Below are 24,620 nucleotides of genomic sequence, written 5' to 3' on the forward strand. Positions count from 1 at the left end.
AGTGACTGCAGCATCCATGGCCTGTGCACTGGGAGCTACCAGGCACGTTGTGGGCACAACCACGGCACCCAGACACTGGCTGGGCTCACACTGGAGTGAGGTGGAAGTGGACAAGGAGCAGAAGCTGCGCTCCTCCCAGGTGATGTGTCCTTGCTTTGCTGTAGCTTGGCCCGTGCCAGCAGATGGCTGGTTCCAAGTGGACAGACCAGAGGAACATCCAGAACATTACAGCTGCGCCTTGGTGACACTGAGCCTGCGAAAACCACATCACAAGCTGAAGCAGGAGCAGAGGAGCTCCTGTGAGGCAGGTGCCAGTGCTCAAGGCCTGGCACCACCTCAGGGTGTGCCAGGATGGAGCAGAATGTGTGCTCCTGGCCCATGCTTATGGCACAGGACCTCAGTGCCAGCCCAGGATGGGAATTGAGTCACTGGGGACAAGGAGATAAGGACTGAGCCAGGTGCAACCTGAACAGAGGCTGGTGGGGAGCAGGTCACAGTGCACATCTTAACATGTGCCTATAAGAAAGATGGGGAGAGACTTTTCTGCAGGGCCTGTTGTGATAGGATGAGGGGTGATGGGTTTAAACTAAAAGAGGAGATTCAGGCTGGCTGGGAGGAAGAAATTCTTTACAATGAGGGTGGTAAAACACTGGCACAGGTTGCCCACAGAGGTGGTGGATGTCCCATCCCTGGAGACATCCCAGGCCAGAGTGGATGCGGTTCTGGGCAACCTGCTCTAGTGGAAGTTGTCCCTGCCCATTGCAGGGGTTTGGAACTGGGTGAGCTTTGAAGGTCCCTTCCAACTCAAACCATTCTGTGATTCTATCATCAGGGGCTAAGCTCAGCATGGCCCAAATGGATGTCAGCTCATGGGTCCTGCTGGAGCAGGCAGCTGCATCTCCCACTGCTGTCGCGTGACAGCCAGGACGAGCCAGCAGCAGTGCAAAGGGACATTGTCACCAGCAGAAACTTCCTCACAGTTCCCATTCACTTTCTAGAGAGGAAAGAAGCAGCCACTTGTTCATTGGCCTCAGAGCATCTCGCATGGAGATCAGACCCACAGACATGTTCCTGGTGCTCCTCAAGCCTCTGTTGAACGGCTCTGAACTGGAGAGCTGCCTGTAGAGCAGTTCTGCAGCTTCAGATCCTCTCTGCATGAAGCAGCAGAGAGAGTGGTATCAGGAGGAGCTGGGCAGATGGGGCAGAGACAGGGATGGGCCAGGGAGCAGCAGAGCCTGGAAGGGAAGTCCTGGCTCCCACGAGGTGTTTTGTCATCATCAACAGAGTGCAAAGGTAAAACTGCGTCAGAAGGAGACCAGTCCCTGGGCCTGGTTCCAGAGCAACCCCTGATACCTCACACCCTCAGCACCCTCGTGGTGGGAGCCAAGCCCCAGTGACGCTGAGGTGTGACGTGCTGTTGGTATTGAACCCACTGAGCCACACCTCCCTGAGGAGCACAGACTCAGTGACACTTCCCAGGGCCTGGGGACAACGTATCACACCAACACTGGTGTTCACAGTGACCCCCCTTCACAATCCACATCAGCCATGCACCCTCCTGACCCTGTGCCTTGTCCCCAGCATCCCATCTCAGTAGTCATTGAACAGGTCTGAAATACAAAGAAAAAAAAAACTCTTTTGTTTGAAACTACACACATCAGTTCTCTCAGGCTCAGAGCAAGGCCATGTAACATCCTGCAGAGCACTGAAGGCATGAAACAGCTCAGGGAAGTGAAAGACGGAAATAAACTAGCTGTGCCGATGAATCATGGAATCCCAGACTGGTTTGTGTTGGAAGGGACCTTAAAGCTCCTCCAGCTCCAACCCCTGCCACAGGCAGGGACCCCTTCCACTGGAGCAGCTTGCTCCAAGCCCCTGTGTCCAACCTGGCCTTGAGCACTGCCAGGGATGGGGCAGCCACAGCTTCTCTGGGCACCCTGTGCCAGCGCCTCAGCACCCTCACAGGGAAGAGCTTCTGCCTAAGAGCTCAGCTCAGTCTCCCCTCGGGCAGGTTCAAGCCATTCCCCTTGGCCTGTCCCTACAGGCCCTTGTCCCAAGCCCCTCTCCAGGTTTCCTGCAGCCCCTTTAGGCACTGGAGCTGCTCTAAGGTCTCCCCATCAGGAGCCTTCTCTTCTCCAGGCTGCCCCAGCCCAGCTGTCTCAGCCTGGCTCCAGAGCAGAGCTGCTCCAGCCCTCGCAGCATCTCCATGGCCTCCTCTGGCCTCGCTCCAACAGCTCCAGGTCCCTCTTGTGCTGCTGCCCCAGAGCTGGATCAGGGCTGCAGGGGGGGTCTCCCCAGAGCACAGCAGAGGGGCAGGATCCCCTCCCTGAGCTGCTGCTCACGCTCTGAGGGTGCAGCCCAGCACAGGGGGGGTTCTGGGCTCAAGTGAACATCGATGCTGGGTCATGGGGACCTTCTTGTCAATCAAAAGCTGAAGTCGGTGTGGCCTCAGGCAGTGCAGGTGAGGCAGCAGCAGCGGTGTCCGAGGACATTTGCAGCAACCAACCCCCAGATAATCCCCTTTCTCCAGGCAGGAATTTTAAATACAAATGCTTTCTAAGGAAAAAAAAAATAGAAGTAATCCTTCCATGCGTTTTTATTTTAAAATAAAACACTGCCAAACAGTGCAGGGCAGGATGCGCAGCAACACCTGGAGCTGAGTGAACTGAAACGAGGATGCGGCACGGAAGGGCCTCTGGAAGAACCACGACAGTGTATGGCCCTGCAGGGAGCTCAGTGGCAGCACAGAGCGCCAGCACACAGTGACAGCACAGAGCGCCAGCCCCGTGTACCCTGCTGCCCTCTGTACAAACACGCAGCCAGGGGAAAGCCCGCTTGCCGGTCGCTACGAGCCCGCGGGGAGGCAGAGCTGTGCCAGCGGCATCAGTTCACCCGGCAGGCTCGGATCATGAGCAGCTGGAGCAGGATGAAGACGGGCGACATGATGAGCCCGTACCAGAGCTCCCGCGTGTGCTCCACCAGCTTCTGGCACAGCAGCATCTCGAAGACGAACTTGAGGCTGAGGATGGTGAGGATCCAGAAGAGCCGCAGCACGGCCAGGCGCTTCTCGCCGTCCTGGAACAGCCGCACCGTCACGATGGTGGTGAAGTAGGTGCTGAGCCCATCGGCGGCGAAGAACGGCACGAACACCACCCACCAGGAGAGCGCCGCGGCCGCGCCGTCCACCTTCAGCACGAGCAGCACGGAGAAGGCCAGCAGCGCCAGCCCGTGCAGGAAGATCTCGAAGGTGGCAAAGCCCAACCACTGCACCAGCTCCCGCAGCGAGAACAGCATGGTCCCGGCGCCGCGGGGGACATGGGCGCTGCGGGGGACGCGCACACCGCGGCACCACCGGCACCGGACCCGCGGCCCGCCGGGCGCGGCCTGATGACGTCAGCATTGTCGCGGGGTGATGACGTAAGCAGGAGCGGCGGCGCGGGGATGGCGTGTGGTGAGTATGGCGGCGCCGGAGGGCCTGGGCCGGAGGCGGGGGCCGGGGCTCGGGGCCGGGGCTTGCCCCCGGGCCCGCCCCGAGCCCCCGGCCCCCGTCTTCGGCCCAAGAGAAGCCTGAATGCGGGTGTTAGCCCCCTCCTTTGTGCCACCCTTGCAGATGGCAGCACGGAAGCTCCTTGTTCTCTTTGGCAGCCAGACTGGGACGGCTCAAGACACAGCCGAGAGGATCGGCAGAGAAGCCAAGCGGCGGCACCTCCAGTGCACAGTGGAGGCTCTGGACAGCTATGATGTGGTGAGTGGTGATGCAGGGGTGTGCTTCCATCTCCTACAACCCCATTTTTGTGGCACTAGGGCATCCTCGCTGGGGACCAGACCCTGTCTTTGTGCCCTTTCTGAGGGCAGCTTGTGCTTAACTCAGCTGAAAGGGTGGGAGAAGGGAGCGCTGCCCCGTGTCTGGGCTGTACTGCGCTCAGCTGTGCCCTGCATGGTGAGCACTGAGGAGCTGGGGCTGCTGTGCCTGTAGAGGAGGTGGTGCCATGGAGGGCTGTGGGTTTTATTCCGAGCATGGTCTGACTTCATGGTGACCATGAAATCAGTGTGATGTGAGCAGCTTGGGCTCTTCAGCCTGGAGAAGAGAAGGCTGCATGGAGACCTCAGAGCAGCTTTTCAGTATCTGAAGGGGGGCTAAAGGGATGCTGGGGAGGAGCTCTTCGTTAGGGACTGTAGTGGCAGGACAAGGGGTAACAGGTTCAAACTTAAACAGGGTAAGTTTAGATTGAATATAAGGAAGAAGTTCTTTACTGTAAGGGTGGTGAGGCACTGGAATGGGTTGCCCAGGAAGTTGTGAATGCTCCATCCCTGGTGGTGTTCAAGGCCAGGTTGGACAGAGCCTTGGGTGAGATGGTTTAGTGTGAGGTGTCCCTGCCCATGGCAGGGGGGTTGGAACTGGGTCCAGTTAGGGTTGATCTTAAGGTCCTTTCCAACCCTAACTATTCTGTGATTCTGTGACATGTATTTGTAAGCTGCTGACCTGAATGTGCCTTTCCATGTTGTGCCCACAGGCCAACCTCATCAATGAGCTCTTGGTGGTATTTGTGTGTGCAACCACTGGCCAGGGTGACCCCCCTGACAACATGAAGGTAGGAGGTGCTCCTCTCCATGTTGCTTTTACATTCCTGCTCCAGTGATTGGCTTTATCTCTGGAAGCAGCTTGAGCAGTGGTTACTGTTGGAGGGGGGAGCTTTGGAGCAGCACCACCACATCTGGTGTCACTGATGGGACACGACCAGGGAGGTGGTGAGGTTTCAGCAGCTGGAGGGGTGCAGCACGGCAGGAGCTGCAGCTGTGCAGAGCTCACAGCGCAGTGCCTGCGCTCGGGGGTCACCTCTGCAGGAAGCCCCGCTCCCCGCGCTGCTCTGGGCCAGGAGGGAGCCGGGCTGGGCAGAGGCAGGGAGAGGCTCCCTGGCAGCAGCGTGACGGCCCCCGTGTCCCTGCAGCTGTTCTGGCGGTTCCTGTTCCGGAAGAACCTGCCCTCCGGTGCCCTCTGCCGGCTGGACTACGCCGTGCTGGGCCTTGGCGACTCCTCCTACCCCAAGTAAGCAGCGCTGAGGCTCCGGATCCGCTCCTCAGCTCTGGCTGCAGCGGGACCAGAATCACTGGAGAACGAAGGGGTGAGGGGGGAGACAGAGCCTGGGTCTAGAGCAGCAGCTCACACAAAATGACATTGCCTTCAAAATGAGCCCATGAGCCTCCTAATTCCCAGGAACTGGGCTGCTGCCTGTTTCTGTCCTGAGCTCTTCAAGCAGTGCTTTGCTGCAGTGTGTCACGCATCATTTTTCAGTCATTCACTACAGCGATTCTGTTCTGTGTCTGTGCTGCAGGACAGCCTGTGCCACGGGAATTTGGGTGGAACAAGCCAATGGGAGATATGAAACACAAGAGTTTTAGGTGGTAGCCAGACCCATTGGTCCCAGTTCTCTCCCAAGAGATTGTTCCCATGTGCCCAAAAGAGCTGTAGTGGGAGGGATGGGGATGTGCCTGAGCTACATGGGCAGTGAGGGGCGAGAGGGAAGAAGGTGTTTGTCTGGGACACAACTCTCCTGAAGGGAAGCTGCACCTCCCTAAGTCCTGGGAGCTGGGAACTGCCTGAGTGGCCCAGCAAGTGGCAGCCAGCTGCTGGCTTTAGCCTGCCAGAGGGGAGACTGAGCTGAGCTCTTAGGCAGAAGCTCTTCCCTGTGAGGGTGCTGAGGCGCTGGCACAGGGTGCCCAGAGAAGCTGTGGCTGCCCCATCCCTGGCAGTGCTCAAGGCCAGGTTGGACACAGGGGCTTGGAGCAAGCTGCTCCAGTGGAAGGGGTCCCTGCCCGTGGCAGGGTTGGAGCTGGGTGAGCTTCCAGGCCCCTTCCAGCCCAAACCAGTCTGGGATTCTATGGCTCTCTGAGCTGCCCCAGGATGGAGACCCAAGCTGGCCAGGGCCAGGTCCTGCTTGTTGATCTCTGCAGCTGAGCTTATTCTCTCCTCAGGTTTAACTTCATTGCGAAGAAGCTGCACAAGCGGGTGCTGCAGCTTGGGGGCAGCCCTTTGCTGCCAGTGGCCTTGGGAGATGACCAGCATGACTTGGGGTAAGAGCCTAGTGGAGGGGTGCAGAGGAGGGAGCCCTGGGATGCACCTCGGTTTGCCATCCCTGGGGACAGCATCGTGCTGCTCCCACCATGGGTCTGCTTCTGTGCCCCAGACATGGCAGCAGCCTCCTGCTGCTCTCTGTGAACATGCTGCTCTTTGCTGTTCTGTGCCAGGACCTGGGTCACCTCCTTCCCCAGGGTGTCCATGTCCCCCAGCATGTGCAGCCATTTCCTGGCTCTGCCCGAGTCCTGTTCAGGTTGGAGGGGTTTACACAGCTGTACCTGCTACATTGCAGCAGCCTGAGCTGTGCTGCTGCTCTCCTTACATGGGGCAGAGGCTGTGTGTGTCCCAGGAGTTGGTGACTGCCACCACCTGTGTGCAGGGGGTTGGTGGTTCTGTTCAGGCATCAGTGGTTGGTCCACAGAGAGTGAGTGATTGCTCAGAGTGGCTGAGATGTTTCCAGACCTGAAGCTGGGAGGGAATAGCATGGAATGACTGTGTGCTGGAGGCAGAGCAGAGGTGGTTGCCCAGGGGTGGCTCAGTGGTGTCTGGGTGCAGGTGTAGCAGCACTGGAGCCTGAAGGGATGCTGCTGCACTGCTGCAGCCTGACTTTCCCACCTGCAGGCCAGATGCAGTGATTGATCCATGGCTTGTGACCCTATGGGACAAGATCCTCGTCTTGTATCCTCTCCCTCCTGGCCTTGAGATCATCAGCCCCGATGTACGGTGAGTGCAGGGGGAGGCAGGGGCTATTGAAGCTGCCTGGGGTGAGATGCTCTGCTTCCTTGGCTCTTTCCTGGGATGGAGATAAGCTCTGACCAGGAAGCCTCCCCCAAGCAGCTTCTGGGATCCCAAGTATCCCTTGGACTTTGGTCACTGGTGGCCCATCTCTCACTGGATGGGGTGTCCCCCTGTCCCCTGGGTGTGCTGTCCCAGCAGGGTTCTGTCCATTTGGCTGTCCTGACATGCCTCTGCCTATGCAGCCCTGCTGAGTGTGTATGCCCCACCTCCTCCTCTGCCTGCTCTGGAGCCTTTGGGGTCTCCTTCTCCTTGCAGTCTGCATTGTGTTCCCTTGCCCCAAGCCAGCTCCAGGAGACAGGGGTGATGGGTGGTGGGTATGGTGGGCAGAGTTCAGGCCTCTCCCTGCCTCTAGCACTGCAGCAGCAGAGGCGCTGTGGCATGGAGGTAACCACACTGCATTGCTCTCCTCTCCACAGCCTGCCCCCAAAGTACACCCTACACTATGTGGCTGAGGACTCCCCAGAGCCCAGCGGGGTCCTGCTCCAGCCCACAGCACCCAGAGCTGCTCCCTCCGAGCTCTGTCCCTTTGCTGCTCCAGTGGTGTCCAACCAGCGGCTCACGGCACAATCCCACTTCCAGGATGTCCGGCTCATTGAGTTTGATGTCACGGGCTCAGGGATCACGTGAGCATTTTCCTGGCTCCCCAACTTCGCTGGGTGGGATGGGGTGTCCCGTTGCTTTCCTCTTCCCCTCCCCTTTTCCCTAAGATCTGAAGCTGCAGCATTGTGCATGTGGTCCCTGCTGCACTGTCCCCCTACATGGCAGTCAGGGGTGTATGGCAGTGTCCTGCCCAGGGACCAGCTCTTTGCCTTGGCAGGTTAGAGAGCACAACATTGGTGGCGCTGGGAGTTTGGCTGAGATGTGGCCTCTGCCGTAGTGTGGGTGCTGGATGATGGTGCTGTGCCTGTGGCCTGCCCCATGGCTGCACTCAGCTGGTCCCACTGCACCCCCAGGTACAGTGCTGGGGACGTGGTGATGGTGCAGCCCCAGAACTGCCCTGAAGATGTGGAGCAGTTCTGCAAGCTCCTGCACCTGGATCCGGACAGACACTTCGTGCTCAAGCCCACGGAGCCTGGTAGGTGCTGCCCACTGCTCCTCTCCTTCCTGGGGACAGGGCAGCTCTGAGCCCTGCCCCAGCCTGGAGCTCTGCTTTTCCTTTGCTTTAGCCCTGGTTACAGGGAGCAGGGAGTGGCTGATGGACACAGGATGTGTACCTGTCTCACAGTTAAGGGGTTCTCCTTCCCTCCCAGCTCTGAGCACTTCTGCATCCCACGTTAGGGATCTCATGTTAGCGTGACTCCTGGGAGGACTCCAGCAGTGTCCTGCTGTGGAGGATCCTGCAGCCTCCCCACCCTGAGTCAGGAAGCCTGTGCTTCCTTGCCTGGGGCATGCAGGCCTCCCCATTCTGCCCAGTGACCAAGTGCTCACTGCTGGGTTTTTGGCCTGGCAGGTGAACCCAAGAGAAATGGGTGAGGAGCTGGCACAGGGTGCCCAGAGAAGCTGTGGCTGCCCCATCCCTGGCAGTGCTCAAGGCCAGGTTGGACACAGGGGCTTGGAGCAAGCTGCTCCAGTGGAAGGGGTCCCTGCCTGTGGCAGGGGTTGGAAATGGATGAGCTTTAAGGTCGCTTCCAACCCAAACCAGTCTGTGGTTCTATGATTCTAAATTCAGGCTTGGGAGAGAAGCAGGAGGCAAGGACAGGCCTGACACATACCACAGTGCTGGTTATTTCCACTGCACTGTGTACAGGCAGGGTGGGACCCATATCTAAAACACTTGTATGAAGGACAGCTTAACACCAGTGGCTTTCTCTTTTGCAAACCTGTGGGCTTGAAAAGCAAGCTGGGAAGAGCAGGAGGGAGTAGGAGCCCATGGGGGAAGCAGTGGTGGCAGTAACTAAAGTTGGCTCCTCTGGCACGCTCATGCAGCAACCGGGTGCCTGCAGGCAACAGGGCTGCCCTTGTGTGGGTGCCTGTGGAGCTGCAGGGGCAGCAGGCAGGCAGTGCTCTGCATTCAGCCCCCTGCTGAGCTCCTCCTGCTGCCTTCCCTGCAGGGACAGCCCTCCCGGCCCTGCTGCCCCAGCCCTGCTCCATCCGGCACCTGGTCACACACTACCTGGACATCTCCTGCGTGCCACGGCGCTCCTTCTTCCAGCTCCTGTCCTGCTTCTCCACCAGTGAGCTGGAGAGGGAGAAGCTGCAGGAGTTCAGCTCTGCAGAGGGCCAGGAGGAGCTGTACAGCTACTGCAACCGGCCCCGCAGGACCACGCTGGAGGTGAGGCTGCACAAGAGCATGCCAGAGCCACTCTGTGAGGGCTGTGCCATGGATAAAGCACCCAGGCAGAGGATCAGCCATTATTTCTTGGCTGGGGAATTTAATCTACTTCACTGGTGGATTAAGACCTGCTCCCAAGCTGCCTGGGCTCTGTGGTGGGCCCTGTGCTGCAGCCTGGGGGTGAGAGGAGGGTGGTGGGACAGGGTTGGTGCTCAGGGTTAGCTGGGGTGGTGGCTTCAGTCAGGGGCAGTGTGGGACAGCCTCCAACCCCCTGAGAAGCAGGCAGGCTGCCTCTGGGCTGTCCCAGGTTTCAGCAGCCTTGGTTTGCAGGTCATGTGGGATTTCCCTCACACCACGTGTGCCATTCCACCCGAATACCTGCTGGACCTCATCCCACACATCAGACCTCGTGCCTTCTCCATCGCCTCCTCCATGCTGGTAAGATCTCAGCCCCTGTTGGCCTCAGTCGGGTTCTGAGCTGAGGGTCTGGCAGGGCCAGGGCTCACCACTGGAGCTGTGCACACTGTGGATGTTCAGGCTGTACTCTCAGGCCCTCTGAGCACCCACAGCCCGCCCAAACCCCAGCTCTGCTGTAAGCCTGCGGCACCAGGACATACAGGATGTAAACCTCAGGGCCCCACAAATACCAGGGCTGTCCCAGTGCACAGCAGAGGTCTCTTGTCCTTGTCACAGGGAGCAGTGGGATGTGGTGGCACTTAGGCTGGGAGCATCCTAGGTGGTGTGGTCATGGAAGGGGAGTGCTGCTTCCTGCTGCAGCCAGGAGGTGGCAGTGGGACCTGCACTGGTGGCTTGGCACATGTTAGCCCATGTCAGCTGGCATTTGTCCTCCATGGATGCCTCTTGGGTTGGACAGTGTCTCTTGCTGTTGCCAGCTGTGCAGAGCTGTCCTGGGTCCTGTGCATTCCCGCAGCACTGCTTCCCTGGGAAGATCCCCAGAGGGTTTTGAGCCAGGCTGTGCTCCATTCTGCGTCCAAGTGGCTGTTTCAGGCTGGGATAAGGGTAGCAAGTGCACTGGCAGGAGCTGGGCACAGTCTTTGTCTTTGGAGGAGGCACAGGACTCTTCCTGCAGAGCTCTGCTGGGTGGCTTCTTGTTTCTCCTGACTCTTGTCTGGGCACAGGCTCATCCTGACCGGATCCAGATCCTCATGGCAGTGGTGCGGTACAAGACGTGGCTCAGCAAACCCCGCCGTGGCCTCTGCTCTACCTGGTTGGCTTCTCTCAACCCAGAGCAAGGTAATTGTTTGGACTCTGTGAGAATCTTCATGTGCTTGCACAGCACCCAGTGCTGCTCCCATGGGACTGTGGTGGAGCTGTGTGGTGCTGGCCATGTGGTGGAGCGCCACCACCACGGGCAGCTGGAGCATGCGGGCTTGGCAGGATGGCCTGAACTCACACTGACGGCCCTTCCTCGCTGCTCCTGTCCTCTTCAGAGCCTTACATGCTCTTCCAGCTTGCCCTGAACACCCTGAACTCCTGGTTATGTCCCAGCTGTTCTGCCCTCCTGCTCTCAGTGCCCTGCTGTCCCACAGTGGGCTGCTTCTGGTGTCCTGGAGCTGGTAGAGCTCTGGACATCTCTCTGACATAGAGCTCAGACTGCTGGACATCTCCAGCCCCATAGCACCAGCGCTGAGAAGGATGGTCCTTTGAGCACATCTGTCCTGGCCTGCAAAGCCTGTGTATGCTGCTCATCTGCTCCAGGCACAAAACCCCTCCAGCCTGGTCCCCAGGCAAACATGAAAAGCTCATGGGGTCTCCTTGCTGCAGGATGGTAGAGATCTACTTTGTATGACTCCAGGGCAAGACTGGGTCTTCTCAGAGAAGCTAGATGAGGATCTTCACCTCTCTGGCTCCCAGAGGAGGCAGGTTTGGCCATTCCTGACTCGACAGCCAGGCTGAGATCTCTGCTCACCTCCACTGCTGGCATCCCTGTGTGACGAGAAGGCTGTCCCACGGCACATGTACTTCATGGGGTTCACTTAGGTGCTTGCAGAGACAGGGCTGAGGCACCTGAAGTGCTTTTCACACACACCTCATGTCTCCATGGCATCAACGTGCTTGGTGGTGGGGTGGTGCTAAGCCAGGAGCCGCCAGGATCTTTGGAGGGTGGTGGTGGGGAGGTGATGCCACTCGGTCTGTTTGCTTTGCAGGTGATGTCCAGGTGCCTCTTTGGGTGAAGAAGGGGGGCCTGAAGTTCCCATCCAACCCCGACACTCCCATCATCATGATCGGCCCTGGCACAGGGGTGGCTCCTTTCCGAGCAGCGATACAGGAGCGGGTGGCACAGGGATGGAGAGGTGAGGGGTAGCCCTGGCTCTGGGTGCTCCTGAGGGCTTGGACAGGCCCAGGCTTTGCTGTGTTGAGGAGCAGGCTGGGCTCTGGGGCAGGTGAGGACCAAAGCCTGCTGCGTGCAGCCTGTGTGGTTACTCACAGACTGTGCTGCTGTCCTTGGGTTGGGATGGGGCTCTGCAGAGGCTCACTCTTGGCTCCCTGTGAGTAGAGATGGGTTACTGAGCTCATCTGCTGCACGTGGAGTTGTGCCTCTGCCCTTGTCCCGTCCTCATTCCCCCAGCTCAGCTGTGGGTCTCAGCAGGAGGCTGCTGGAGGGGAACATACAGCCCTGGTGAGCTCACCCTACCTGCTCCCCATCTCCTGCTTTACCAGCACTTGGGGACCTTTGGTTGCCACAGGTCACTTGGCTTCATTCTGATGTGGCTCCTGGCTCATCCAGACCAGGGCTGTGAGCTAAACTCAGCAGAGATGAGAGCCACAGGTCCCATGGGCACCACAGGAGCAGTGCCCAGCACTCAGGGTGCTCAGTCCCCAGCACAGCCCCTCTGGTTTGCTCCCTGCAGGGAACTGCTTGTTCTTTGGCTGCCGCCAGAAATCCAAGGACTTCTACTGCCAGGCAGAGTGGGAAGAGCTGGTGGCAAAGGGCTTCCTGACACTCTTCACAGCCTTCTCCAGGGACCAGGTTAGTTCCCAGAGGATGAGGGTGGGTAAAGAAGCACGTCAGGCAGCACTGATGGGACTCTGCCAGTGTGTTTGCCCCTGTACCTGTTGGCATGGCCTGAGGAGAGCCTGGCGAGGTGGCACAGTGGTGACCTCCGTGCTGGCTGGGATCTCCCCAGCGCTGCAGTGCCACTGCCCAGCCAGGACATGGAAAGGTGGCTGGGACAGGGCCAGCAAGCACGGGAGCAGATAAGGGTGAGCAGCTTTGTTTGGCTGGACCACGTGAGGGAGGAATGGCTCCCAGCCTCTCCCGTGTCACCAGGTGCCTTTCTTGGTTGAGTGCCACCCTCCCCACCGTGTCCCTCTGAGCAGTGGCCTTTGTGCCAGCTCTCCCCGAGCCCCAGCCATGAGGAGACAGCTCCTGGAGGTAGGAGCACCCCCACAGCTCAGCCCCTCACTTTGCTCCCTTATTTCCCAGGCAGTGTCTCTGGTGTTTTCACTGCCTTGCCCTGCCTCAGTGCCCTTGATGGCACTGCCAGCTGAGCCTGCCTTTGAAACAGAGATCTGATAAAAAGGGGCAGTGAGAATGGGTATTTCCAGGTAACTCAGCTGCACCACTCCTTTTCTTCTGGCTGTGTGCATGCATTGACATGAAGCCAGCACCTTTTATCCAGTCACTTGCAGGGCATGAATTGCATGCTGCTTTGAAGGCTCTCCAAGTCTTTGATGACCCGGAGCAGCACTGCAGAGGTTTGTTGCGTGACCAGCGTGCCTTTTGTCTGGTGGTGCACATCATGAAGCAGGGACCTGCTCCTCCCTGGAGAACAGCCCCAGAGCCTCCTTCTGCCCTCACAGACGCTGGAGGGACAGGACTCACATTGGAGTGTGCCTCCCAGCCTCCTCTGCCTGCTCCGTTTATCATGAGTCTTCTGCCACTGAGCCCTTGTAGTGCCACACAGGGAGGTGGGCAGGAGCATTGGGCCATTGTGTCTGCAGCTGTAGGAGATACTTAGAGCCACAGGTACAATGGTTGGGGCAGTCCCAGACACAGCTACAGGTTGGGCAGAGAAGTGATTCAGAGCAGCCCTGCGGAGAAGAACTTGGGGGTGCTGGGTGAGGAGAAGCTCCCCATGACCCAGCTTCAGTGTGCACTTGAGCCCAGAAACCCCCCTGTGCTGGGCTGCACCCCCAGAGAATGAGCAGCAGCTCAGGGAGATGATCCTGCCCCTCTGCTCTGCTCTCATGCGACCCCACTTGCAGCACTGTGTGCAGTGCTGGTGTCCTCAACATAAGAAGGACATGGAGATGTTGGAGCAAGTCCAGAGGAGGCCACAAGGATGATCAGAGCCTGGAGCACCTCTCATGTGGAGACAGGCTGAGAACATTGGGGCTGTTCAGCCTGGAGAACAGAAGCTGCGTGGAGACATCAGAGCAGCTTCCAGTGTCTGAAGGGGGCTACAAGGATGCTGGAGAGGGACTCTTCATCAGGGAATATGGCAACAGGACAAGGGTTGATGGATTTAAACTTTAACAAGGGAGATTTAGGTTGGATCTTAGGCAGAAGCTCTTCCCTGTGAGGGTGCTGAGGCGCTGGCACAGGGTGCCCAGAGAAGCTGTGGCTGCCCCATCCCTGGCAGTGTTCAAGGCCAGGCTGGACACAGGGGCTTGGAGCAAGCTGCTCCAGTGGAAGGGGTCCCTGCCTGTGGCAGGGGTTGGAGCTGAATGAACTTCGAGGTCCCTTCCGACCCAAACCAGTCTGGGATTCTGTGATACCACAGCCATGAACTTGTCAAAACCTTTGCTTTCAGTAAGGCTGGCAGGAGCTGGGATGCCCCATGCCTGAGCAGGATTCCCCTCTCCATAAAGTCCCCTCTGCAGTGACGTCCTGTCACATCACATCTCCCCACGTGCAGCCTGATCCCAGTCTAATGCAGCTCATTCCCAGCAGGATGCCCTGGGGTTTAGTGAGACCTGGGTTTGTCACTGGGTGCTCTGGTTTCTGGGAGCTGCAGCTCCTGAAGTGACCCTCTTGGAGCCCAACCTCGCTGGCAGAGCCTCCATCAGCACTTCAGGTTGATGGAGCTGGAGCTGGAGCTGGGCTGCTGGCAGCGCTGGTCTTTGGGATGGGCTCTTTCCCCCCTGCAGCACCAGCGCCGAGCGGGGCTGTGCCCGGGGGTGACCTGAGTGCAGTGGAGCTGTGTGGGACCCGCTGACGCTGCAGTGACAGCCTGGCTGTTCCCACGCACACCTCCTGTGCAGCACACAGGCAGCCTCAGGGGCAGCAGGAGCCTCCTTGCCTTTGGGCCTGGATGGGCTGGGAGGAGGAGGTGGGGTGGTGGCTGCACCAGGGCTGTGCAGAGCCCCGTGTGATGGAACACGCGGCTGAGGGCCTGGCCTCCATCACAGTGTCACCTTTGTCATGGAGGAGCCAGCAGTGAACTCAGGCACGTTGGCAATGGTGTTCCTCTTGGGCAGGAGCCAGGGCTGTAGGCAGTTGCTTGGATGCATGGAGTCTTGTGGATTAACCCTGTGGGAACTCTTCTCATCTGGGCTGTGCTGTGCCAGGAGTCCCTAAGCCCAGTCCCTGAGCACAGCAAAGGGCAGGGAGTGGGGCCAAGGCCACCACTTCAAGCTTTCTGTCCTTTCAAGCTGGTTCCGGTCTCCAGGAGCAGCAGCCAAGGGTGTGGGGAAGGGTCTCTGCCCTGCAGCAGCCTTGGCAAGGGGGTGCGTAGGTAGGAGAGGTGAGGGCAGGAAGGGAGTCCTGGTGGGGACTCTCACCAGAGCTGGAGCAGGCAGGAGCAGCCGGAGGATTTGGGGGTGCTGCTCGGGACATGTTCTCCACTGAAGCTCCTGCTGCTGCACCCGTCTCCCAGCACCCCATTCCCAGTGCACTGACATTAGGAGTGGGGATCCCTTTCCCTGTGTGACAGTTCATCCAACTGCTCCTCCCAGTCTGTGCTGCCCTGAGCTCCTGCAAATAGCCCCTGGGAACAGTCCCCAGGATCAGGCAGGCATGATGGGGCTGGAGCTGAGGCGGCTGGCAGGGCTGGTGGGCTCAGCACTGTGTTTCCCTGCAGGAGGAGAAAGTTTATGTCCAGCACCGCATCCTGGAGAACCGCAGGCTGGTGTGGGAGCTGCTGAGCAGCAGGAATGCTCATGTCTACCTGGCTGGGTGAGTGCAGGGGATCAAGGGAGCAGGGGTTCATGTTGCTGCTTCCCACCTCCCCAGAGCCATTCTCAGCAGGTCTGTAGAGCTGCAGTGCCTGCTGCAGAGGGACCAGCCTCTTCTCTGCATGTCCTGCTCCACAAGCCCTGGGCTTAGGGAGCCATTTCTCACCTGCCCTGTGCTCTGATGGGGAGGGGCAGAGCTGCAACCACGGTAAAGCTGCTGCAGCTGATCTTGTGTGCTCATCCATCCAACTGCCAGCACCCATGATGAGCATCATCCCGGCAGCTGCCTGGCCTCTGAGCATGGCAAATCCTCGGCCTCCTCACACCCCCTCCTCCAGCAGGACCCAGTGAAACCGGAGGAAAAGGCCTGGGTGGTTGCTGCAGCCACTTATGTGGGCAGGAGGCTTTTAAAGCACAATCTACCAGGGCTCCACCACTGCTGGGGCGTGTGAGCAGCAGCTTTGGGTACCCTTGGCACATTCTGACTTGCTCTTTGCACCCAAAACAGTCTTCCTGGGACAGGGACAAGCCATGTTGCACGGCAGCCTGCCTCCTTTGACAGCACAATCATTCACCAGGCTTGGGCTGGTTGGAAACCTTGGACTGTTGGCCAAAATGTGGGGCCTTTAGAAGCAGAGCATCTGCAGCTCCGTTCCTTGCTCGTTGGCTCTTTTCCTGGGCAAAGCCCTTAACCTGCCTGCCCTTGGTGCTGCCTGTGTGGCTGCAGGGAGGAGGCTGCTCCCTGCTGCCTGGGGTGAGGGTTGTGAAACGCTTTGGGCTCCTCGAGCAGGTGAGAGGCTGGGGATGGTGCTGCTTGTGCACCCCATGACCTGGGAAGCGCTGAGCAAACCTGGGCCTTGCTGTCGACATGAGCAGCAATTGCAGGAGGCTCTTCCCTGCCTGTCCTCCACGAGAGCAGAAACTTCCCTGGTGCCTCGGGGGGGTGGGACTGGCCCCAGTGCATTCCTGGGAGAGGGAGGTTCTTGGTTACTGCCCAGGAAGTGAAGGCCCCTGCTCTGCTGTGCCTCGCTGCTCCACAGGGCTTCCTGGGGCCCTTACCCCAAACCAGGCATTCCTTCCCATGGAGCTGAGGTTTGGGGTCATTTCCTCCATCAAGCTGCACTTGGGACCTGGGGTTGTGCCTCCTTCCACAGCCCAAATGCTGAGACTATTGGGCAGCTGTTCTTTTCTTCCCTTCCTGTGTTCTTTGCTACTTTCTGGTGCTGCTGAAGACACCCTGGGGACAGCCAAAAAAGGATCAGTGTCTTGGAAAGAGCAGGGCTTGCACAGCTCTCCCCATTGCAGGCATTGGTAGTGGCCATGAGGATGGTGTTTTGGACAGCAGGGTTGCTCTGAGACCCATCTTTGTCCACAGCATAGGGTAGCCTCAGCCCCAAGCAGGTGGGTGAGACTGGCACAGGGTGCCCAGAGAAGCTGTGGCTGCCCCATCCCTGGCAGTGTTCAAGGCCAGGTTGGACACAGGGGCTTGGAGAAAGCTGCTCCAGTGGAAGGGGTCCCTGCCCGTGGCAGGGGTTGGAGCTGGGTGAGCTTCCAGGTCCCTTCCAACCCAAACCAGGCTGGGATTCTGTGATCTGAGAGCCTCACGCTCCTTGTACAAATGCCAGCTGTGCTGTTCCCAGTGGGCACTTTCCTGTCCGTCCTGACCAGCCCACACCACACTGATGGATACCTGGGATCACAGTGTCCTTCCGTCACCCACAGACTGACTTCCCAGTGGGATGCCAAGCAGGAAGGTGCAGGTGGCCTGGCCTCAAAATGGCCTCTTTTTCTCCTAAAAATAGTATTGGCAGTCTCAGCCTCGCCAGGAGAAGATGGCAAAGTGGGTCCTGGGCTGCGTGTCCCCGAGCACTGGCCCTGGCCCATGCAGCACAGTGGTTTTGCTGCCAGGGCCAGACTGGGGGGAGCCAGGGCTGGATCTTGTCTATGATTGTGCCCAGGGGCAAAAGGGTTGCAAATCTCCCTTATTTTTTTTCCTGCAAAAACCCCAGCTATTTGACATGTTTTGCATCCCAAGCCCAGCTCCATGATCTTGGACCTGCATATTGGTGCCTGACTCAGAAACAATGCGACTTCCAAAAAAAGAAGACCTCCTTTCTGTGTATTTTGGGATGTTAATCAGCTTCAAAAGCAAGTCAGAGCTCTGCCTTGTTCCTGGGGCATAGCAAGGACGTTACCAGCTGCTTGTGCCAATTGGAGCAGCCTGGGAAATGTTTTATTAGCTGTTTTTTTTCTCGCACAGTCAGTTCATCAAATGAAACTCTCTCCAGGAAAAAAGTCTGAATATCTGATTTCCCATGAGAACTACTTGTGCTTGGAAGAGCTGGATCCTGTTTGGGTATCTTCTACACAGGAGCTCACATTTTCTTCACCATTTCTCTTTATTTGGAGGTTTGAATTGGCTTTGGTTGCAAATACCAGAACAATCACTGCAGATCTCTTGCAAGGAGGTGGCAGATGATGGATGCGGCTGCTCCTTCACAGCAGTTGTCTCGCCAGCTCAGTATCAGGCACGTTCCACACTGAGTGTTTCCTGAGATGAAAGGATGGTTTCCTGTTCTCCCACTGATAAATTACACCTCGTGCATATTCCTCATGTCCCTCTAATGAGCGTGATAGGAAATGGAGCAATATGGGGCCACAGCTAAGGCTCCTTTGCCATGTCTGTGCCTGCAAATGCCACCACTGAGAAGTCCTGTGTGGATGATGGTGCTGCTCGCTAGGGAATGCAGGAGCTGCTTCTCAAAGCCTTTCATTTATGCAGTGCCAGGCAGCCTGTCTTGCAGGGTGAGGCAGGTTCCCCCTGTGCTGTGTGCTGGGGTGGTGGGTTCAGCTGGAGGGGATGATGCTGCCTTGCTTTGCCAGGGCACTGGGGCTGCAGAACGCCCTAGTTTTCCTGCTTGCCCTCCATTGCACCACCTCTTTCCTCCAGGAATGCCAAGCAGATGCCAGTGGCGGTGGCAGAAGCCCTGCAGTCAGTGCTGCAGCTGGAAGGTGGCCTGTCACCCTCTGAAGCAGAGGAATATTTAGCAGCCCTGGAACGGTCCCAGCGCTTCCAATCTGAAACATGGTCATAAGCCTGGCTCCCAGCCTCCCCCTTCCCATGAACTGTGCCTGAATAAAGGAGCCAGCAAAAGGATCCACGTCCAGCATCATCCTTGGGATGAGATTATCCCAACCAGGACAGGGGTCTGGCAGAGGGAGTGGATTTATCCAGCCAGCCCTCCCCAGTGGCAGCAGGGCCACGGCAGGCAAGGGGAACCCGACTGCTGGGGGTGAGTGTGGTGGGGTGAAGCTGGCTCCCCATGCTGGAGTGGAGGCGAGGAATCTGGTGGAATGCTGCTGGCTGGCTCCTGCGTGGGACCCAGCTGCCATCCCATCCACGTGCTCCAGCTCCCGGGGTCTCCATGTGGAGCGGGTGAGCAGCATCTGCCGGCATCACTACAGCTTGGTGTTGGCGTTGGCTGGTGGTGGTGGTGGGACCTGGAGGAAGTGAGCTGTAGCATGGAGCCTCTCCACCCTGGCGTTAGTCAGCGGCAGCAGCACTTGCTGCAGGAGGCTGCCTTGACAGACCTGTTCCCCCTGTCTGCATCCCCGCCGGCGGGGATGGGCGCAGGAGGAAGCTTCCAGCCCTCTGTTCATCTTCCTGAGCTTGCTTGATGCCAAGGTCTGAGCTTCCCAAATGCCAGTTCCCCTTGAGTTATCCCATTCCCTGGGCACTTGCTCTGCTGAACCCATCCTCTGCCCCATCCTGGAGCTGCTTCCAGGCTGTTCCCTGGCAACCTTGGGCTGTGCTCCATGATGACTGTGCCACTGCCCCAGTGGGGCCAGTGCCACCACCTTCCTACCCCAGTTCAGTGAACTTGGTGCCACTGTGTAAATAGCAATTAGGGCCTAGGACATGAATCAGCTGGGGACAGTCCTGGGACAGGAAGGGACAGTGATGCCACACCACGCCTGTGACCCAGCCGCCATCCCACACACTGGATCTGGGGTGATGGTGAGCAGTGCCCAGGGGCATTGCGGGAGCTGAGCAATGAGCACTGCAGGGAGCAGAAGCAGGGCGATTTTTGGGTCTCCTCACCAAGGAGAGCTCTGCTGTGAGGAGCTGCTGCACTTGCAGACTTGGGCTGGGCTGTGTGTCCCCATGCCCCAGGGCCAGCACAGAGATACTGCATGGCAGTCATTATGCTGGTGATACCGTCCGCTAGCATGGGATGCTCTCCAAGCTACATCCTTCCTTCCAAGCCCTGCAAGCTGCTCATGGGGCTCGGCAAGGCAAGGTGGCCCAGGGCAGGGATGAGCTGAGGGACTTGGATTGGAGCTGGGGAGCTGGACTGGGGCAGCACAGGGCCCGAGCTGGGTGCTGGAATGGGATGGGAGCTGGGGGCTGGCTGGGATGGGAGCTGGGGGCTGGAATGGGATGGGAGCTGGGGGCTGGAATGGGATGGGAGCTGGGGGCTTGAATGGGATGGGAGCTGGGGGGCTTGCTGGGATGGGAGCTGGGGGCTGGAATGGGATGGGAGCTGGGGGCTGGAAGGGGATGGGAGCTGGGGGCTGGAATGGGATGGGAGCTGGGGGCTGGAAGGGGATGGGAGCTGGGGGCTGGAAGGGGATGGGAGCTGGGGGCTGGAAGGGGATGGGAGCTGGGGGCTGGAAGGGGATGGGAGCTGGGGGCTGGAATGGGATGGGAGCTGGGGGCTGGCTGGGATGGGAGCTGGGGGCTGAATGGGATGGGAGCTGGGGGCTGGAATGGATGGGAGCTGGGGGCTGGAATGGGATGGGAGCTGGGGACTGGCTGGGGCAGTGCCCATGGGCAGTGGTATGGGGGGCAGTGGCCACAGAGGTGGCTCCATTTGTGCTGGGCGAGGAGAGGCGGCCGTGGACCCAGCTCCTCCCCGGCTGCTGCGGGAGCTGATTGGCGCGGGCATGGCCGCCTGCCCCGGGCTGCCTGCATTTGAGCCGCTTCCAGAAGCTGACAAACCAGACTGGTCAGAGCCAGCAGCCAGCCCCAGCCCGGCCCGGCCCAGGGCAGCTCCTGCGCCCCGAGCTGGCACCGCGGCAGCACCCAGCTCCTTGCCTTCTCCTCCGGACTGCGGCGGGTCAGTTCTGCATCGGCGCTGGGCAGGAAGAGGAAGAGGAGGAGGAGGAAGTGACTTTTGGATGCTCACGATCACCTCAGCTCTCGGGGTGGCCTCTCGGTGAGGGTGATGGGTGCACACCCTGCTTTGGGGGGTCCTGACCTGTCGGTCTGGGAGGGAGCCCCAAATCGTGCCGGAGGGATGGCGGGACTCGGTGCAGACACTGCTACCCTTGAGCCCTCGTGGCAGCCGTGCTGAAGGCCGCGTCCTGCCCTGGAGCAGCACCCACAGCCTGCACCCAGCCCGGAGGGGACCCAGCGGGTGTTGCTAAGGGGGTGCCTGCTTTATGGCTGACCCCATGGAGCCGGCAGCAGGCGAGGAGGCAGAGCCTGGCCCACAGCCGGTGCAGGCACCAGGGGAATGCTGTGCTGAGCAGCAAAGCGAGACTGAGGGCTTGGGGGGTCCCCAGGACCTAGCACAGCTCTGCAGAGAAGCTCCCACTGCTACCTGGGGACACTGGAACTCACCGCCGGTGCAGGATGCAACAGAGCCTCTCCTGCCCAGGCACGCTGAGCCGCCTGCCCACACTGCCACCCTGCCAGCGGGGCATGACCCTCCTGCTGCTGCCAGCCCCATCCTGCCCCATGCGGAGAGCCCAGCATCGTGGAGAGGTTCCCCCAGTCTGGAAAGTGCCTCCAGCTCCATCCTGAGCCTCTCCATTGAGGAAAAGCAGACATCGAGTGACGAGGCGGCAGCAGCGGAACCGTGCCACATGCCGGCAGGTGGCGAGGACGAGTGCCCCATCTGCACAGAGCCCTATGATGAGCAGCGGCACAAACCGGCGCTGCTCAACTGCAACCACGGGCTGTGCCGCGCCTGCCTGCGCACCATCATGGACACGGCCGCCAGCGCCGAGTTCGGCCGCGTGCGCTGCCCCATCTGCCGCCAGAAGACCCCCATGCTGGAGTGGGAGATCTGCAAGCTGCAGGAGGAGCTGCTCCTGCTGCACGCCCAGCCCGGCTCCCCAGGGGCCCTGGTCAGCCCCCGGCCCCCTGCCCTGCCACCGCGGCGCCCAGGCCTCGCCGGCGCCCTGGAGCATCGCTTCCACGTGCGCTTCCACACCAGCCGCATGTTCGGGTGCCTGCCCTGCATCCGCTACCCACCCTGCCTCATCCGTGCGCTGGCGCGGCTCGAGCGCCGCTGCCGCTGCTGCTACCTCCTGCTGCTGGTGTTGCTGCTGGTGGCAGAGATGCTCAGCCTGCTCCTCATTTTCCTCCCCGTCCTCCTGATGGTGCTGCTCTTCCTCATCCTCGACAAATAAGCCTCCATGAGCCATGCCTGGGAAGAAGAGGAGCACTACTCCCGCTTCGCCCCTGGGGTGAAGATGCCAGGGTGGGAGCACGCCTGTGAACCTGGATGCCCGGATACCCTGCGCTGCCAGTGAGCCCAGGGTGGTTGAGGCAGCAGAGGTGGAGCGGGCAGCTGAGGGAGGTGGTCCTGGAGCTGGCCATCACCTGCATCCCACCAGGCACCAGGTGACACAAGACGGCAGCAGTGAAAGGGTGGATGGAGCAGGAGGGCACATACTTGGCATGGGCTGGGAACCAGAGGGGCTCTGCGGGCAGAGCAGGGCTGTGCCCCATGGGGGCTGTGCCAGGGGCTGCACTGCCTGTGTTGGGATGGATGGACTGGGCTTCCCCAACATGGACTGGAAATACAATTGGCATTTGTGTCATGGCTGTGCCCAGCTGAGTTCAGTGCTCGGTCCAGGTTGAGCATGTCCCTTTGGAGCCCTGCAGTGACACAAGGAGGGGATGGGGACAGCCAGTGGTCTCCAGCCACCCTGTGAGAAGGTGCTGGCCCCACCACGGCACCTCCCAGTCTGCTGAGTGGTGCCAGCCCGTGCTCATGCCTTGCTCTTCCTGGCGATAAGAGAGCAAACAGCTCGGTGCTGGCAGCCAGCTCCAGCGGGCACTGTGGCTGCTGGGAGGCAGGAATAACACAGAGGTGAGCAGGACGTGGGCTCTGCTGCTTGCTCGCAGCTGGGGCAGTGTCCTAGCCAGGGGATGCGCAGGCCACGGCACATCTCCTCTGCACCCTTGTTCCTCGACACACTGCAGAGCACAGGCCTGGCAGATACTGGTTGGGGGCACTTATACCCTGAGAGGATGGGAACAGCGGCGGCTCCAGGCTCTCTGCCACCCTTGGGCTGGTGGTGGGTAGCGGGGAGATGTCAGAGCCCCGAGATCCCAGGGAGGGGTCAGTCCCTGCAGTGCTGGCTCTCATCCACAGCCTGGGCTGTGCTGCTCATTTATCACCACCAGCCCCCCCTTGGTGCCCTGCAAAGCCCCACACGGCTCCTGTGCCAAATCGCCCCCCTGTGCTGTCCCCCCTCCCTGTGCCTGGCTCCGCTGTGCCCTGTCCTGCCCGCCTGTGCCAGGGTTGTGCAACGGCTGCATGTCCTGGCTTTGCCCTTCTCCCTTGCTGCGGGTGCTGCGGGCACCTCCCCAGGGCTGCGGCTGGGGGGGGACCATGGGGTACCCCCAGTCCCCCTTCCCCTTCCTCCAGCAAAGGTGGGGAGCCAGGGGTGCTGCCCTGCCCACAGAGCCCTGCAGGAGCCCTTGTGCCCATGGGGGCAGAGGTCTGGGCTGGGGGATTTGCCGGGGCACTTGTAGCATCAGCTGTGCCATGGGCTGCTCCAGCAAGAGCCGAGGTGCCGCGGGTAGCAGCAGGGCACCCCAAAACAGGCCATGCTGGGAGGCGCCTGCAGGCAGGCTCCCCCCGGCCCCCGTGGCACTGAGGAGGATTTATTTATACCAAGTGGAGCAGCTCCATCGGGAGAAGCCCCAGCTCTGCCCTGGCCAGGGGCATTTTCAGCTCAACAGGGCTGGGGGGCCTCAGACACCCGGGGTGGGGGGGCTGCCACCAGACAGGAGGCCTGGCCTGTGTCCTGCTCTACATTACATGGGGGTATTGTGGGCTTTTGGGCAAACCAGGCCAGAGCTGTGCCCGCAGGGACACGATGGAGCATGGTGAGCCCTTTGGCACGTGGCTGCTGGCTCCCCTTGGGGCTGGAAGCTGGAGAAGGACACCCACATTCCCTGGGGGGCTGTGGTGTGGGACCAACCCCATTGGTGATGCAGAGCCCAGGGGTGCTGCCACAGTTTCCTGGGTGCACAACGGGCTGGGTTCAGTGTCTGCTAGCAAGGACTTGGTTGTATTTAATGTGCAGAGATAGCGGTGAGAGGCACCAGCACCAAGAGCTGCAGCTCACAGCAGATGCCCAGAGCTACAGAAGACTGCAGGGCACGTCCCTGGCACAGCATCCCCAGAGCCCCACACATGCACCCTCTGGTCCCTCACAGTCCCCTTGTACCCCCACTGAGCACCGCACCCCCCCCCCCCAGCAGCCATATGCATGCTGTGCACACCCCGCTGCAGCCCCCATCACCCTCCTGCAGTTCCTGCACCCCAGCCTCACCACACGCACCCCTGTGCAGCCCTCATCCACCTCCTCACCAGTCCCCCCAGCTCTCCTTTGCTGCACCTCAGTTGCTCCATTTCAGCGTGGAGCCCTTTCCCCCCCCCCCCAGCACAGACTCCAGCACAGCCCCCCAGATCCACCCCATCTGCCCCAGTGGCCCTCGCAGCCCTCCCCTGACACCCCACACAAGCCCCTCACATGACATTGCATCCCAAATGCTTCATCCCATCTCCCGGGTGCTGGCATAGGAGGGTGATATCGTGTCCCCAGACCGGTGACATTGGTACCCATGCCCACAGGGCAGGGACCTGCCCATTCAGGGCTCTTTGGGGCTGGATCTCCTGCTGCAGCCCTGTGTCCTGTGCCTGCAGCCCGGGTGACCAGCTGTGCTCAGCTGGCAGCAGTAGAGTGTGCCTGGTCTCAGCACAGGGTAGGCAAGGGTTGGGGGTCAGCTTCCATCCAGCTCTGGTCAGAGGCGTTCCCACCCCAAACAGCAGCATCTCCCCCATGACCCCCATGCTGGGGCCACACCAGCACTGTCCTCATCCTGCACCCACGAGAGTGAGTGCAGAGGGATGGTACGGAAGTGGTGGGACACTGGGAGCAATGTTTGCACCAGAATCCAGCCTGGAACATGGAGCTGGGAGTGAACCCAGTGGGTGCTGGTGCACTCCGCAGTCCCTCCCCAGCCACGGGGCCGGCATTACCCTTGGGACCTGCAGCCTCTTGGGTTCTGTGCCACGCTCCATC

The 24,620-nt window shown here is 59.9% G+C and overlaps 3 protein-coding genes across 3 annotated transcripts; 2 read left to right on the forward strand and 1 right to left on the reverse strand.

Annotated features, from left to right (window-relative positions):
- Window positions 1–2,842: 2,842 nt before the first annotated feature.
- TMEM203 (transmembrane protein 203) lies at window positions 2,843–3,372 on the reverse strand. Its single transcript, XM_061378026.1, has one exon. It carries the CDS (start codon window positions 3,292–3,294, stop codon window positions 2,884–2,886), a length of 411 nt encoding a protein of 136 aa, XP_061234010.1. The 5' UTR covers window positions 3,295–3,372; the 3' UTR covers window positions 2,843–2,883.
- Window positions 3,373–3,577: 205 nt separating this feature from the next.
- Window positions 3,578–18,444, forward strand: NDOR1 (NADPH dependent diflavin oxidoreductase 1). Its single transcript, XM_061378016.1, has 14 exons — window positions 3,578–3,745; window positions 4,515–4,592; window positions 4,950–5,047; window positions 5,974–6,072; window positions 6,698–6,799; window positions 7,291–7,497; window positions 7,828–7,949; window positions 8,926–9,146; window positions 9,477–9,584; window positions 10,286–10,400; window positions 11,315–11,461; window positions 12,020–12,138; window positions 15,194–15,288; window positions 18,238–18,444. Exons 1-14 carry the CDS (start codon window positions 3,611–3,613, stop codon window positions 18,380–18,382), a joined length of 1,791 nt encoding a protein of 596 aa, XP_061234000.1. The 5' UTR covers window positions 3,578–3,610; the 3' UTR covers window positions 18,383–18,444.
- A 1,569-nt stretch (window positions 18,445–20,013) lies between these two features.
- Window positions 20,014–22,123, forward strand: LOC133225527 (E3 ubiquitin-protein ligase RNF186). Its single transcript, XM_061378022.1, has one exon. It carries the CDS (start codon window positions 20,733–20,735, stop codon window positions 21,705–21,707), a length of 975 nt encoding a protein of 324 aa, XP_061234006.1. The 5' UTR covers window positions 20,014–20,732; the 3' UTR covers window positions 21,708–22,123.
- Window positions 22,124–24,620: the final 2,497 nt, after the last annotated feature.

Source organism: Neopsephotus bourkii, unplaced genomic scaffold (genome assembly GCF_033783945.1).
Source record: "Neopsephotus bourkii isolate Nb327-2 ecotype Australia unplaced genomic scaffold, CSIRO-AGI_Nbou_v1 NB_1761, whole genome shotgun sequence".
Classification (NCBI taxonomy): domain Eukaryota; kingdom Metazoa; phylum Chordata; class Aves; order Psittaciformes; family Psittacidae; genus Neopsephotus; species Neopsephotus bourkii.